This window comes from Penicillium verrucosum (genome assembly GCF_028828655.1).
Source record: "Penicillium verrucosum strain IBT 35672 chromosome Unknown utg000003l_segment0_segment0, whole genome shotgun sequence".
Taxonomy (NCBI): domain Eukaryota; kingdom Fungi; phylum Ascomycota; class Eurotiomycetes; order Eurotiales; family Aspergillaceae; genus Penicillium; species Penicillium verrucosum.
The window spans coordinates 2,311,438-2,327,581 of record NW_026643212.1 but is presented as its reverse complement, the minus strand read 5'-3'; the positions used below and the strand labels follow the sequence as shown (position 1 = coordinate 2,327,581).

Genomic DNA, 16,144 nt, shown 5'->3' with positions numbered 1-16,144 from the left:
AAGAAAAGGAAAGGACTTGCAATAGAGGCAAAGAAATAGAGGAAAGAAAGTAAAACCCGAATATCCCAAACACAAAGTCTATCCTACTCTAGGGAACATTCTCTTTGCCGCAGGAACTGCACTCAGTATGCGAGCAAATCGGACACCTGTACTCCGGCGCTAGATCAGGATTGACCAAATTGTTGCATCCGCAGCATCTCACCCATAGTACCGCCAGTCTTGGGGCTCCGGTAGACAGGTAGTCGGGCGTGGGCGCGAGCGTAGGTATGACATCCGGGAACGGAGCCAGAGTTGAGTGTGCACGATACATCAGCGGGCTGCTCATGACATCGGCATAAGAGGAATTGTTAAGCTGGAGCAAGCGCCAGCCATACGGAAGAGGAGTTAAATTCCGTCCCTCGCTGTCGGCCTCAATGTCCGAGGTATTGTTGGCATTGAACATGGAGTTTGACATGGCGTAGAAAGACAGTCAGGTGAAGTGTCAACTGGATAAACCGATTGATAGGGAGGATGGTTTGATCTGTGATATCTTGATCGTGGAGATCCTGAAGCTTTTGAATGTGGACTGAAGGATTGGAACTATCAATATAGTTGTATGAGGCCGAAGTCTGATTGTATGAAGCACTGTGAGAACACCGCAAAACCAGCCATGGACGAGGCTATCTTTATATCACAAAACCGACACACAGGCACCCATAATCAGGGCTCCCATCACAGCACCGAAAGCCCAAGTATAGAAGCCCGGTCGAAACCCAAGGTGAACAGGTGCGACTCAGAGAGCCAAACAACGACAACAGAGTCGAAACCCCAAACATAGGGAGCAGGATACCCAGCGGGTAATTTGGCACAGCGAACAGCAGCCAGCAGTGCTTAAGCAGCGGTGAAGTGAACGCGAAATTGATCAGTCAGAGAGAGAAACAACGTGGCACACCCATGTATTTGATGCCGACATATTCACCCGCGACCCGGGTCTTGATCGGCCAGAACTGCGCCTAGTAACCGACGACCTGGGCATCGGGATATGGTAATTTGCGATGGGACCGGGGATACTAGAGATCCAGAAGCTCTAGTCATTAGCGCTGGAGTTAGTGACTGGGAACCTATCGTCTTCGGGAGGTGATCGAGCCATGGTGGAGATTGTAGGCGTATTGCCCTCCTTCCACTTGAGGCGGGCCATCTATATTGAATGTAGGGCTTCTATTACTGGGTGGCCTAGTGGAGTCATATTCGGTACTCAAACAGGCGGGTTATTAGTTCCAGTGGCCTGGGTTTTTGGTTTGGGCGGGTTTCTTCTGCAGAGTCTGCGCCTCGGTTTGGGCATCTGGCTCCAATCCTTTCCCGCGGGTGCGAGGGTGAATCTGCTCAGTAGCTCTTGTTGGTTTCTTTGATTGTTGTGGGTAAAATATGCCAAAGACAGTATCCATGTAGTGCCCGCTGTTCCTGGGAATAATAAATGCACCAATAGGTGGTCCAGGTTGTGTATAACCTTGCTGCGGGCAATGTGGTGGTTAGGGGTGTGGTGAGGTTCGTACTTCGTAGAGGGCACTTTCTATGAGATTACCTTTTCGTGGCTACGTATTTTGTAGTATTAAGGTACCTATGTACTTGATTTCTCTGTCACTTCTTGGCGTTCTCTTTCTGTATTCACTGAGTAGAAAGTAGAACTGACCTCGGGAGCTGGACCTGTGGGACGCCTCTGAGTATTACATAATCACCAGGTTCCCGACCTCAGGTCGCTCACCACCTGGGCAACCTGATCGTTACAAAAGCTGGATGACTCCAAGGCTCGCTCACTGAGCAGCCTGATCTTACTCACTGAGCATCTGAGCAGCCTTATCCACTTACTGAGGGACCTGATCAAAACGCGGGAGCAGCTAAATTAATAGCATACGTCAAAATAATGACCATGCTAGCCCTATCCAGGACCAAGTGCGGTTGTTCACTAACTAAAGCTCTTGACTAAAATCCACTAAGATCTTAGGGAGAACAGATCCTAGCTTGATTTCCCGGTCTAATTACACGTACTAAGACCTGTTTTATTACATATGCTCTTTTTATTATTTACCCAAACGTAAATAGTATGCTTCCCCCGATTGAGTTAGACCAATAATAGCCCCTTCCATGCAAGTGAGCTTGATCCGCGACGCCTGTTCAATTGTTAGACATCTATATAGACCAATGACTGTGAGATATCCAAGCCTTTTAAAAATCTTGGTCCAAATGTTACTTATTTGAAATTTATATGGTGCAATAGTACATACTCCTTCAGAAACTTTTTCAGAAGGTCCCAGGAGTACGGCACCTGAAAGGACCAGTTTGAAGATTCCCCGAATACGTATGGAAGCGAGTCCTCGCCCCTTCTGTCACTGATAAGACCACCAACTCGGCAGCAAAGACGACCATCTTTACCTATGGGCTAGACTCGGAAGGGAATTGGGTGGCAGTGTTGTTTGGGCAGACCAAGAATGGGGACCTGGAGGTCGTGCCTCCTCCATTCAAGACGCCGAGATGCAGAAGGGAACACAGTGCCGGTGGATGACACGGTCTATCGAGAAGCCCTGGATCGACAGCAGTGGACTTGCATCTGCCAGTCAAAACTCACAACAACCACTCGGAAGGTCGACGATACCAACACGACGTACGTGGCATCTGCCGCTTTCCAGATAACGCAAGGAAAAAGCAAAAGCACTCATAGCGTCTGATTCGACCATCCATCTGAGAACCATCAGTGATAGCAACAGCACCTGGATGCTGAGCCTGGAGACCTTGGACCCAGCCCCGTTCTACTACAGCCAAGCGGAATGGACCCTGTCAACCGAAAGTCGCGATGAGTAAAATCGGGTCCACTTCAAGCGGCCAACATCTTTCTCTCTCAAGTGGTCCATCACACCCAGCCTTCCCTCTTTTTTGACACTCGTTGAATCCGGCGATGATGCCGGCACTGTCCAGCAAGTGACTGAAATTGCTCCTATCATAAAGCGTTAGTTTTTACCTTATAGACCAGCATCGAGATCGCTGATAATCACCGCCCTCGATGCTAGTAATCCACCCGTTGGCGAATGGTTAGAAGAACCTAAGAGAGTCCTCTGCCCTGAGAGGGCATATCAGGATCTCGACGATTTTATGGCTGACACGCTGGCCTTCTTCTAATCGCTCCAAAGGTCTTCTCTCCCTATGAACGAGCACTACAAATAGGAAAGGGAGCTATAGATCGGATTCGGACTATCTGAGCTAGTGGAGTTCTTCAGGCTCCCTTACCCTTTACGGCCTCTAGGAATCTATCTTCTTTAGCTGGCATTGGAATAAAGGCCCTCCCGTCCAGAGCGGGGACCCGTGTAGTTAGTTATCTTAACACCGCAAGGGCTTTTATCACGTAGGCTATATACAACAGCGATGATCGTTTCAAGGTAAGCAAGCCAGCTCAGTCCTATTTAATACTAATGGGTGGATAGCACAATTACGAAAGCTGTCTAAACAATAGATGGCTTCAATACCAAATTCTGGGATACGAACGCCGATCGATTTATCGAGTTGCTAAAATGGGATGGCAGTAAATCTACCACGGGAGGCTTATGCTCGCTGGACGAATACGAACAGTACATCATATCTCTATACTGGATCGCCGGAAAAGCAGCCCCTCAAGCTAGCGGTAAATAGAGCAACCCGAGTCTAGAAATATTCTAACATTTCCTTAAACTATCCGTCTTAGGAGCCAGCGACACAATTATCTAGTCTATCTATACCACCCTTACTATACTTAGCGAAGCCTCCCTATAGTCAATCGACCCCAGTGCCTTCAACGACATTACCCCCGACAGATGGAAGTCTTATCGGGCGTACCTTATTCCTAATAAGATCAATACAGGGGACTTCAAAATCTCCGTAGGCCAGACGTTTGGATATTAGCAATTGAATGCCGACTACAGGAGTACAGCGTATGCGGATCGTGATCTCCTGAAGGATGCAGGGTATTACAAGTAAGGTTTTCCTGTCTTTAGTTGATTAGAAATACGAGTGATTTATTTCTTCTTTCGATATATCTAGTGTTGTAACCGTCCTTCTGTACCTCAATACCCTGGCCGTAAATCTAAATACTTATCTAGGTCTAAATATCATCAAGTCCGAGATGCCGAGGCTATGCACTCCAAGCGAGTGGCTCAAGTATTCAGGGATTCCTATAAACAATGGCAACCTCATCCGTGGTAGGAAATGAAGCAATTTAACAATAAAAAATGCATTTCTATATAAAAGCCAAGCAGAGATTAGTTAAAGACGTTAATTTCTCTGATACCTAAGAGTTTAATAGTTACCCGTACATATAAATGATAAGCCACCTTACTGTCTTACCTCGGCCTTGATAACAACACGGTGATACTTTGGGCCATTAGAACCTCGGCTTAGAAATGTGACATCTAACATCTATGATTTCCTTCATGGGCAAGTCTTCCTATTTCCAGTGAATCGATGGTAAGAGGACTTGGTTTCTAGGAGCAGTTAGACGTTGTAGAACCAAAGAATAAAAAGCTCCGTAAGAGACTCACATCATGGCAAAGGTATACCCCTGCTTCTCCCAAGTAGCAACGATTGAGCAACCGCTCTTATAATCATAGAGAAGGATCTTTTCTAAAGGTAGTTGATTGGAAGGATTTCGGATTTTTGGATGTTGTTTTCACTTGACAGGCATTTAATATGTCTTTTCTCATGCCTTGATATTAGCCAAATAGTTTATTCTTGAACCTGGGAATATTCACCGTCATAAGGGCACCTAGCCTTAAAATATCTGGTAAAGCGCCGATGAACACAGTAAGAATTTCCCAGTGCATTGCTACTAGATGTCATTTCTGTTGTAAATGCCTATAGCTACCTATGTACTTGATTTCCTCCGCCATTTCTTGGACTTCCCTTTCCGTTATAGTACTTAGACCTTGCCGCTTTTGCTCACTGAGTATCATATAAGCACTTAGATCTGCCCGGGTGCTCAGGAGTCAGGACTAAGTTATATCAACGTTTTGAGTGGGTGGATTCTAAATTTACCCCAAACGACACTAATTTTCCCCTTCATGCGGCTCAAGTGATATCACAAACCTTGGAACCCACCGGGGCACATATCTCGGTACCTATATGGCTTCCAAGGCTTACCCGGGCGAAACAAAAATGAAGGATTCTTGACCGCCTGTCGGGGGAGTGTTACGCATATGAAGTAAGGGAGTTTCATAGTTAAAAGAGCGGGAACAACGCATGGCATCCACGGTTGACAGCTTTGAGTTCCCAAGGTTCATATTCTCTGGATCCATGGAAATCATATTTATATACATTTATATACATTTATTTAGTAATTGTGTTCTTTGTGTTCTTTGTGTTCTCTTCCATTTCAGAAGCTGTCTACTTCCTTCCTAAAGCCCTGGAGAGAACCTTGACTGAATAATCAATCATCAGTGGGAAAATCCCTTGGCATTTCTTACTAACCTTTGGTCCAACCCCCAACCCACCTTTGCGTCATTGTTCACACCTTTCGTTTCAACACATTTCTGAATCCCTTCCTTCATTGTTGAGTTGGGCAACTATTGGGCTCCGGGATTCGTGTCAATTTCGGCTCCGATTTTCTCGACTTTTGACCGAATCCTCGCCTTCGAGTCAAACCGACCAGGTTGGGCATTTCTACATAACCCGACTCGGATTGTTAAATAGTCATCTCCCGAAGCCGACCGGAGAAGACTGTTACACCTGATTTCAACCGATCAGGCTTTATCATTATCTACATCCGTCGCATCTTCAGATCTCAAAATGTCGAGTCACTACCGAAATCTGTCTCCCAGCCGAGCTCGACACTCCATGATTGACCCCATGAGAGCGTCAACCGGCATGGTAGAACTAAACTCCTCCTACGACCCTTATGATGCACCAAGGCGTTACGATTTTGCCGACTACCCATCCGATACTGGATACGCCAGTGCTTTTGGGTACCGCTCAGGGCGACCATCAAAACTCGAGGCCCACCAAATATCGTCTCATCGAGTCCGTGATCCGACTGCATCCGCCAAAAAAACGCACCGAATACAGCGTCCAGCCTCGCACCAGACACAGAAGCAACACATCAACACAAGCCGACTACGAGACGCCAGTACGTCTGGCTGTACCTCCCACATCCCGTCAACATCTCTCGCCCGTGCACCACTCAATTCACCGCCGTACCCCGAGCCCTCTTCATACAGATTCCGGCCATCATATAACCCCTGCTTCCTCTCGACACCCCGCCCATCGCCGAATCTACAGCACTGACTATGCGAGCGATACGGGCCATATCGGCCCACGGAATGATGCCAGACACAGGACTGATCACAGTGCACATCAATACCGTGTCCACCCGCCCCCTCGCTCACCGCGCTATCCAGCGTATGACGGACTGAGGAAAGGCGATGACATAGATGACTTTGACGCATATTCATACACCAATGCCCGTGAGCAATTCGACCGGGACTACCCTGTCAAGCCGCGCCATCGCGGGCCGAGATATTCTGTCGATCGGCCGCTCAGTAACACTGGCGTGGAAGAAACCCCCCAATGGGCAACACGAAAAGACCGTCCTCATGGCCCACCCCCAACATCCTGGGGCCTTGACAAGCTTGGGCGTGAACGGCCACGAAGCTCAGCGTATGGCCAAGATGACCATCGGGACCCACATAGATCGAATGATGGATTCCATGATCAAGCCCTGGTTGCCGTACCTCAAGACTCTGACGCTGAATACCCCTCCCGACGTGACGAGCGTCGCCGCCGCCGTGCCCACGGAGCGCGCCACGCGAACGATCGGGAGCACCGCTATCCAGAAGACCATCACCCCAAACCACATGACGTCGGCGCGCTCGCTAATATAGGACTTGGAACTGCGGCCTTGGGAGGCGGATACTCTGACATGTCGGACTACGATAACCACCGTCCGTCACAACGCAAGCACAGACGGCCACACGGCGAACATGACCACGATGCCCAGCCCTTATCGCGTGAGCTGGTAGAAGCAGCTCCAGCCAATGAAAGAACCAAGCAAGCTTACTTGGACCCTGCCGATGCCCGTCGCCACGGTCGATCGCGGCGACACTCTAGGCGGCGGACGCACATCGATGATGCCGACACGTCAGATGAAGACCTGCGAAACTACAGACGTGAGCCCGCACGTCGCAGGCACAGCAGCACCGACACCGAGAGCGACCGTGACCGGGACCGCAGTCGGGACCGCTCGCACCACAGGCGAGACCGCGACCATTCGCGTGGATACCGATTTTCTCGCTCCCACCGCATGCTGGAGGATGATCACGCCATTGACTCGCGACGATCGCCCCCGGTCGACAAGGCCAAAGATGACCCCCGAAGACTTATTGCTGTCGAGCCAGCTGCTCCAAAGGAGCCCGATGCTCCTCCCAAGGGAATCCTCAAGGCTCCGCGCCCGGCCTTCCCAGAGGAGCCCAATCCAGTGAGAGAGGGGGTCGCTCCCCTCAAAGATGCCCATAAGCAAGGGATCCCACCGGGAGCTCGCTGGACGAAGATCGACCGGCGGCTTGTGAATCCGGAGGCATTGGAAGCGGGCAATGAACGGTTCGAGGAGCGGTCGGATTATGTGATTGTGTTGAGGGTTTTGAGCAAGGAGGAGATCCAGCAGTATGCTGTCAAGACACAGGAGATCAGAGGTAAGTCACGGTGTTGTGTATATCCCCTAGTCACATTTGAAGTAGAATATTCACAATTGAGTTGCATAGATACTCGACACAAGGAACAGCTGCGCGAGAGACGCAAGTCTAGGGATGAGACTCAACGCCACGGCCGCCGGGGCGAGGAGTCTTCCAGCGACGACGAGGACGAGGGCGAGGAAGAGCCCTGGAAGCAGCTCGAAGCGGCCGCTGCACCACCCGCACAGAAGATGTCCTTGCCGTCGCGTCCACGCGCGTCGACCAACTCAATGCATGAGGCTGAACGGCCTAGGATGAGCAATCCGGCTGCTGCGCCGGTATAGGAGATCTTTCAATGTCTCGAGATTTGGATATGCCTCGCAGGGCGCCGAAGTAGCATCGGCCCGCTGAAACCATAATGGCGTTCGCCAAGTGTGCAGGGGCGAGGAAACCGTCGGTTCTCAAGTTAGCTCTAACAAATGTGACTAATGCATCTATCCTTCTGGGGACGAAGACCATGCGACAAGCCCCTGCAGACAAAAAGCAAGCACCCGTCCTATTTACGCGCCTCCCAAGGTCCTCGGTACAAACAAACCCATCTCAGACTCAAGTCGTGTCTTTTTCCTCTTCCGGTTTATACCAACTTACACCGCATCCACACCAATCCATGGTTGCGTTGTATGCACTCAGTACGGAGTACGCACCTGTCATATTGCTTGACAGGACGTCGAAGATCAACAACGCCTACACATGCAGCGCAACACGCTGGATTCTTTCCGACCCAATCAGGCCCCAGCGGCTTTAATTGCGGAACCCAACGATGATCAGTTGCTAGGCCACCCGCGCTCGCATCCACAGTCATCCGATATTAGACCAGATACAACGAACGCGAGTCAAACTCCGGGTGGTGCGGCTCATTGGATGAACTCGCCGTGACATTTTCTTTTTCATGACTCGCATATGTTGCTATCTCAGCTTTTGTGACACTCTTACTTCTGGATCGGTCGATACGATGGGGTCTGCATATGTAGTCGTGTCATTACATTATCTCAATGGAAAGAGGGAAGGGAAGATAGCAGAGTCTGGAGCTGGGTTTCCCCACTTCCGGATGTTTACTTCTGTTGTGGGTGTGTGCATCTGTACCTATGGAGAGCACAAGAGCGCTAAAGGAAAATACATACAAATCAAACGCCCTTCCTAGAAGTGCAGGAGGCGGGAAATGTCAAGAGAAAAAAGCAAATAGGACTTGCCACGACCGCAAACGCAATTGTGTCGGGATGCAATGTTTTCTTTTTTCCATGTTTGCTTGTTTTCTATTTCATACTCCGTAGAATATATACTCCATATTTATGAAGTAGTGTCTGTCTGCCCCAGGAATTATCAAAGAACGCCTAAATCTCAATAATTTTCAATGAAAAAGAAAACAAACTAACCCCACTGGGGAAACAGACTAAAAAAAGTGTATAAATAAAAAAAGGGGGGAAACACTGAGATTCTCGTAGATGCATAAGTGGCTGCAGGTTCTAGACATACGCCACTGGCAAACATTTGGGGGTTTTCTGCGTTGGGAGTCGGGTTCTTGTCGGATTTCGGATTTCACCGATGTTCTTCTAGTGATGGTGGAAATTGACTCATTATAAATTGAGGCTACATCTGTAGATCTCTACCACGGAGGACGGAGTATGGAGTACTTGGAATAAATCCACCCAAGATAATTTGCGTGGAGATTATAACTAGTACTCCGTACAAGAATAGATTAGCTACCCCTCCCCTGTTCGAGGCACGTCCCACCTACTTCCCTTGCTAGCTTGCAATTGCCCGGGTGAAATAGTAGACTAACTAGATAGATATAGGGTGGGATGGACATACCAATAGTTAAGAGACTATAACTAGTTAACTACTACGGAGTACGTGTATAGTGTTACATCACTAGCATCGGTATAGTTTCCAGTGTTGGTTGAGTTGTTTATCATCTTGTTATTCCATACTTTGTATAGTATAGTCGAATCATGGGGAGCAGCTAGTTACCTAAAGAGTTATAGTAGGGTTACAACAGGAGATTTTATTACTTCGGCCCTAGAAGTGGCCCGAGATCACGGCTGGTTACGGAGTATACGTATGTTGTATGTTGTATGCGGCATTTAATATGCCTCATGTAAACCCGAACCAAAGACCCTGAACTAACTACAACATAACTAGTTAACATCACTGCTAGACTGCATACTATACGAAATAACTACTCTGTATGTTGTATACGATATACGATGTATGATTAGTGTGGAGGCCGTGGATGTGAAATCACATCCGATTTGATGATCCAAGCTCTGTGGAGCTAACCGTCCACAGGTTGTCTGTTAATGGACGGCGAGAAAACCCGGGTAGAAGCGAGTCATGGGTGTGGCGAGTGGTGGGCTCCACCTAGACAAAGGAGTTACAATATACGGAGCATAATAGCGTATGATAGTCGACAATATTATAAGCTAACAGCTACCATGGAAATCTAGAAAGTCGATCTCTCCATATGAATCAAAATCAAGGAAGGTGGAGAGAGCTTGTTTGCCGGGTGCTTGACTGTCGGGATGGATCTATTGAATCAGGTTATTAGATTGTACAGGGTACGGAGTACATCCATCCTAGGACAAGGGGACTGTCCAATCTGGTCTCGTTCCCATTAATGATCAATATACATCCAACATACAGTGCTTACCTCCGTTGTGGAGATTAAACCTAAGGGAACGTGCTGATCCTTGACACGATCTTCTTTAACGTCACAATGTGATTTGTAATATTCCTATGCTTGTTTTTGGACAACTCCGTAACTCCGGATTCCCCATGGAGTATTTCCGAATTTGATTAAGATAGTATTAGCTAAACCGTTGCTTTGGGGGTTAAGGAAATTGTTATATTGCATTTACGCCTTCAATGGAGTACAAACAGTCAAGATTGGTTGACTGGAGACAACTATCCCGAACTCGTTGAAGATCGTCGTGGCACATGGGGGCAAAAGCCACAAAAAAAAAGCAAACATAAACGCGCTCACTTGTTGACCCCCCTGCCTCCTCCACTCAACATTTTGACACATCTGACCTTGACCCTCCCGATTGTGTCATTAGATTGTTAATAGGGCCGAGACTGAGTTAGTTACGATCTACCCCGTGGCCCGTACGGAGCAGTGATTCAGTGCTTATCACCAATATCTAGGATTATTATAGGACAAGGGAGTTTTGGTTATTCCCCCGGGGCTGTGACATATGATACATGGGATAGCTCTAATCCTCGATTAAACGGTGCAGTGTGCAGATAGCTCAGTTCATGCGGTATAATTCTTAAGCATATCTAGGACTCCTCCGTATGGTAATTGTCATTCTCGCTATTTCTGCAGCGATCAGCCTCGACAATTTCCGTGTCTTTCAACAGATACCTAGGTAGTAAATGTGAAAACTTTTTAAATTCTGAAACAATTCGCTAACTCCGGCCACGCGACGGGCTACCGCGCCCACATGCATACTCTAACACATTCTTTCCCACATGGGATGGCTCGCAAAGGTTTTTTTTTTTTTTCCTTTTGGTTTGCGGTGAGAACTAACTTTTTGGGTAATTTGACTTTGACTTATGGTTCAGGCTAGAAACCATTTCGAAAGAGTTTGAGGGAACATTCGGTGTGAGAATGTTGAACGCGTGGAAGAGCCGAAAACTTATTATATTAATGGTGACCACATATCGCAGTTACAACTAGGAATCAAATCTGCATGTATTTATGTATATATTTACCATGTTTTCCTGGGTTGAATTTTCTATTGGATGTAAATGATACAATCCTTCCAAGATTGTACAACGTAGCAAATAATATCAGTCGGCCCCCGGGTTATGATCTTTCCCCGATATTCCCCAATTACGGGTTTTAGCGGCTGGGGCCGGCGTACGGAGTAGACCGGTGTGATAACCTTCAATCTGTGCGGGATTTTGGTACAAAGTACTTACCTACTCCGTATGGAGGAGGAGAAATCGAGAAATCGAGAAGCGAGAGAGCTCGGCTAAAATTAATAATATCCCCATCGCACGTTCTGAACTCCGTTCTTCGGATCCGGATGGTGGGGCCGTTCAACGTTTACCTACTTAGGTAATCTATCGCGTCGATGTTCAAGATAATAAGTAACTACAATACAACATACATACATGTACGGAGTACTCCGTTCAGCGTATAGGGAATAAGGTCAGAGAGAGCCGATGTAACATATCCGAGTATGTTCTTTTTGGGGGCGGTTATCATTTCCTCTTCTCGGCACCATCCCGCTTGGTTCAAGGGGGCTATATCTGTCTTAGGGCGATCCGGAGTGCGGAGAATGATTTAATAGTTATATAGTATATATATGTATATATATATATATAGTATTGGGACCCTGAATTGGTTGGCATCAGCTGGGGCTGTAAAGTTTGGAGTGAATCATAGTGATGATAGTGATATACATAAGCATTGATTATATGCTAACTTTTCAAGGATTTGAAGCCGTTGACAGCCCTGGGGCAGATCATTGCAGACCAAGCAGACTAAGCAGGGGCAATATCCGCATGGACGAAAGACCAGGGTATGCCAACTTTAATTTGGGGGCAATTAGATTTCAAATATTTTCAGAAAAAAAAAAAAAAAAAAAAAACTTTGTCAAGAAATTAAATCAAAATAGCCCAACTCACCTCGGCACTAGGGCAGGATTTATGGATCCATGGATGCAGCCAACGTAACGTAACCATAGACTGCCAAGCGACTAAGAATATCAAGACTTCAAGTTGACCTTCCTAGGACTATAGCTCGACCCGCGATCTACTAGATTGTGGCTTATAGCCCCTCAATTGCCCCGTGCCCATTGGCGTACCCATGTATCCATACTCAGGGCCGAGCGTCGATATTGAGCAATCGGACACACCGGCCTCAACATCTTGCCGAGCTCCGATGAAGTATGTTGTATGTATCTCCCCGGAGTTCGGTCTTATCTCCACAGGAAAAATTTCAAATTCAAGCTAGTTCTGGAGGTGAAAGAAGAGAGACAGCTCGCCTGCATCACTGAACCTGCAAGCAGCAAGGGTTACACTAGGCCAACGTGGACGTCGGAAAGTCTGCTTCTTTAAACTTGGGGGGTTTTTTTTTCCATGTTGCTTCTGTCGATCAGAAAACAAAGAATTGACTAAAAGATCACGGTGGACTTCTCCCGGGTATTTTCTATTTTCGGGGTTCAAAAAAACACCCGAATCCAACCTACTCCATATGGGATACGGAGTGCCTGCTTTATTATAGTTTCATAGTTTCAGTAATCAAGTTAAGCGCTTTGAACTATCTTGATATGCATCCGTGGCCAGCAGTAGCTCGAAGTCCTTTTACTGCTTATATTGTAGTTCAAGCCCCTTGATGACAAAGGTGATTGCGAAAAACCTAGCTTCCTCTTACTTGATCGGGGTTAGGGTTTTGGTCTCCCGCATACGAGATAAAAATCTCATATCCAAACGGTGTTTCTCTCTCTCTCTCTATCTCTCTCTTTCGCACAGGCCACCTGGGGTCTTTGTCCGAACATGACGTACGCTCTTATGGATCGACAACAGATCGAGACCGACGGAGACCGACAGGAAAAAAAAAAGAAATTAGTTCCACACGTTGGTGAATTGCTAAGTCGGCAAATACAACATAGAGAGCTTCGCTATGTAAAAAGACCTAACAATGGGCCAGGGTTCTGGACCATTCCAGGTAGTCGATCCGGGGCGGTAGTGGCACTCTTTAGAGCGAAAAAGGGGGCCAGGATTGTCGGTTGATCCGCCCAGGGGTTCTCTGGTTCGTCCCCCCGGTAGCGTCCCCGGTCAGCCCCAGCCACTTTGATCGGTGATACTGTGTGTAACAATTGGTGTCAGGTGGACTCTTCCACTTCGTCTCAGCTTTAGTTGGGATTGAGATGTAAGAAATAAAAGATATAATAAGAAAAAGGGTTGACATACGGAATACAAAATATATCTAAAGTGCCTCATGCCATATTCTATACGGAGTAGTCCGCATAGACCATGTGGGTCACGCTATCACAATTTCTGAAGCTTGGAGACTCCAAAATTATCGTGTGGGACTGCGGGTACGGCTTAACGGAAGACCGCGGGATCATCGATCATACAACTAACGCCAATGATAGTCCTCCGTGGAAATGACACCGTTTTTTTTTTTTCTAGCCCTAATAAATGAAAGAAAAAGAAAAAGAAAAAAGAAAAAGAAAAAGGGGGCCATACAACCGTGCACTCGGATTTTAGCTCCAACCTTCAGGGCTGAGTCTCTACCTATGTTGTAGGTAAGTTCCTGGGAGATTAGGGTGTGCCTCGAACACTCCCGAGGTCAAAATCACCCTACTTGACGATCCATTGGGCAGAACTTCATTGGTGCATTCCCACCCTACGTTTTCCGTGTCTTTGTTGTGTAGCTGAGGAGGAAACTAGTCTGATTCTGGAAGCACTCTACTTTGAAAAAAAAAAAATTTCTTTCTCTTTGTTTTAATTATTATTATCATTATTATTATCGTGCAGGTCTAAACCTCCGAAGTTGGACTCCTGTACGCCCATAATTTCACCTTCATGCAAAGTCACTGCGCAAAAATCGACATGCTTTCATTTTTTCTGTTGATCAAATTACAACGGATACAACGGATATTGTAGACTTACATACAGAGTAGGTGAGAGCCCCATGAGCCGGTTACCCGCCCCAGGGCTATATGAATGATAATAGAAACTTAAATGCTTCGATATCAAACTCACATTGTTGCCATGGACGGTTACCGTTATTACCCCCGAGGATAGTCCAATAACCTCCGAGGATAGTCCATGGGTCTAAAGTCCACTCGGGGATGTCTCCACCCCCGAGGTACAAAGAAGGGTAAGGGTACTCCGTACTCCGTACAAAGGACAAGGGGAAGTATAAAAATTAATTAAATCCAATCGAAAGCCACGACTTAGACCAGGAAAAACGGGTGCCTAGGCACAAATTCTTTTAGCGTTCCAGCCATTTCATATGAAGCACAGGGGCGAAAGACAAAACCATTTGAATCCTTTCAAGTGTCATGCATCGGCCGGTGTCAGAAACCGGAGAAAATTAGGGGAAGGTTGGGGCTTGCATCTCTCTTTTCTTTTTCACTCGCCTTTCTTTCTCTTTCTTTCTTGAACTGATAAAACATAAATGCCAAGATTGACTAAGATGCCACTAGATTAGTTCTGGATAGAGCAAACGCGAGTAGTGGCCCACATCCTTTGGTGGGGTGAATCTTAACTCGATTGGCTATTATTACGACAGAACGATGCTGTTCTCACGTTAGCGTCAAGGAGAAAGAGAGAGAGAGGGACTCGATCGTCCCCTGTTGTTCTGAGATATTAGATGCATATATATCAGTGGTCTTTTTTCGAATGTTCGTACGGAGTACTAGTTCATGGAGATCGACAGGGTTACACGGGTCCCACGAACGCAGAGACCGGCCAAGAAAGAGAAATGGTGATGGGCGCCGTTAGGCTGTTTCGAGTTTATTTGAAGAGCTAGATTTTTTTTTTTTTTTCTTTAGACAATTGGGCCGTGGAAAGAAGCAGCTGAGAGATCGGTGTAACTTACTAGATTTATTAGTACGGAGTACGCGTCTTCAAAATGAGGGGATTTTATTTCCTTTTTATTTCCTTTCCTTTTCTTTTCATTCATTTACTCTTTTCACATATTATTCCGCCGATCTTCGATATACTCCGGCGAGAATTTCTCAGCCCAAGCCGTACCTGAAACTGGCCTCTGCACGATCCGAGGGCAACGTCAACTAGCTTTCTTTTTTAGCCTCGAGTCCATCCCGAGGTCCACACGCTAATCTTCATGGGTCAACATATTCTAGACTTTGTGGGTCATTGGATGTTATGTATTAGATCTTAACATGAGCAAACGGATTCACCCGTAACCTGTTGAGTCTGGGTGCAATGTACCTAGGTATTTTCCTATATTATTTTAGAATCTGTAGGGGCAAACGGCGTAATCACAATCTCAGCTCAAAATCCTAGGTCTCAGAGTTTATTTATTTTCACTTTCCAACACCATACGTTGTATAAAAATATGAATTATGTGGATTACCAACCTCAAGGGACGTATCACGATCACTCCACTAGATCCGAGAAGTCCAAGCCGTTGCGGCAAATCCCTTTTTTGCCCTAACCCTCTGTATATACAACATACAACATAGATTTACGGACTACTCCCCCACTGGAATATGCCGTAGCACATCCTTTCCCCACTTGTCTCTTTGTCTGCACATCATCCCCAAGCGTCTATTTCTTTTCTTTTGGCTAGATGACACATTTAATTTTAAAGAGAGGCTCGGATGTTTACCGGACTCGAGGTAATCTCCTGCGTCCAGGCATCCTGGTCCATTATTATTACACTGTCCCGCTAGTTAGTTACAAGATCCTGATACACTTTGCTCCTGGGAAGTCTTTTTTTT

The 16,144-nt window shown here is 46.8% G+C and overlaps 4 protein-coding genes across 4 annotated transcripts; 3 read left to right on the top strand and 1 right to left on the bottom strand.

Moving 5' to 3' along the window:
* Window positions 1-88: 88 nt before the first annotated feature.
* N7516_008562 (uncharacterized protein) lies at window positions 89-454 on the bottom strand (the record flags this gene model as incomplete). Its single annotated transcript, XM_057221281.1, has 1 exon — window positions 89-454. One exon carries the CDS (start codon window positions 452-454, stop codon window positions 89-91), a length of 366 nt encoding a protein of 121 aa, XP_057071553.1.
* Window positions 455-2,508: 2,054 nt separating this feature from the next.
* Window positions 2,509-2,835, top strand: N7516_008561 (uncharacterized protein; the record flags this gene model as incomplete). The annotated part of the gene is made up of 2 exons (XM_057221280.1): window positions 2,509-2,638; window positions 2,696-2,835. 2 exons carry the CDS (start codon window positions 2,509-2,511, stop codon window positions 2,833-2,835), a joined length of 270 nt encoding a protein of 89 aa, XP_057071552.1.
* Window positions 2,836-5,784: 2,949 nt separating this feature from the next.
* Window positions 5,785-8,005, top strand: N7516_008560 (uncharacterized protein; the record flags this gene model as incomplete). The annotated part of the gene is made up of 3 exons (XM_057221279.1): window positions 5,785-6,015; window positions 6,068-7,682; window positions 7,752-8,005. 3 exons carry the CDS (start codon window positions 5,785-5,787, stop codon window positions 8,003-8,005), a joined length of 2,100 nt encoding a protein of 699 aa, XP_057071551.1.
* Window positions 8,006-8,079: 74 nt separating this feature from the next.
* On the top strand, window positions 8,080-8,597 carry N7516_008559 (uncharacterized protein; the record flags this gene model as incomplete). The annotated part of the gene is made up of 2 exons (XM_057221278.1): window positions 8,080-8,244; window positions 8,385-8,597. The coding sequence occupies 2 exons, from the start codon at window positions 8,080-8,082 to the stop codon at window positions 8,595-8,597; spliced, it is 378 nt and encodes a 125-aa protein (XP_057071550.1).
* Between the last annotated feature and the right edge of the window lie 7,547 nt (window positions 8,598-16,144).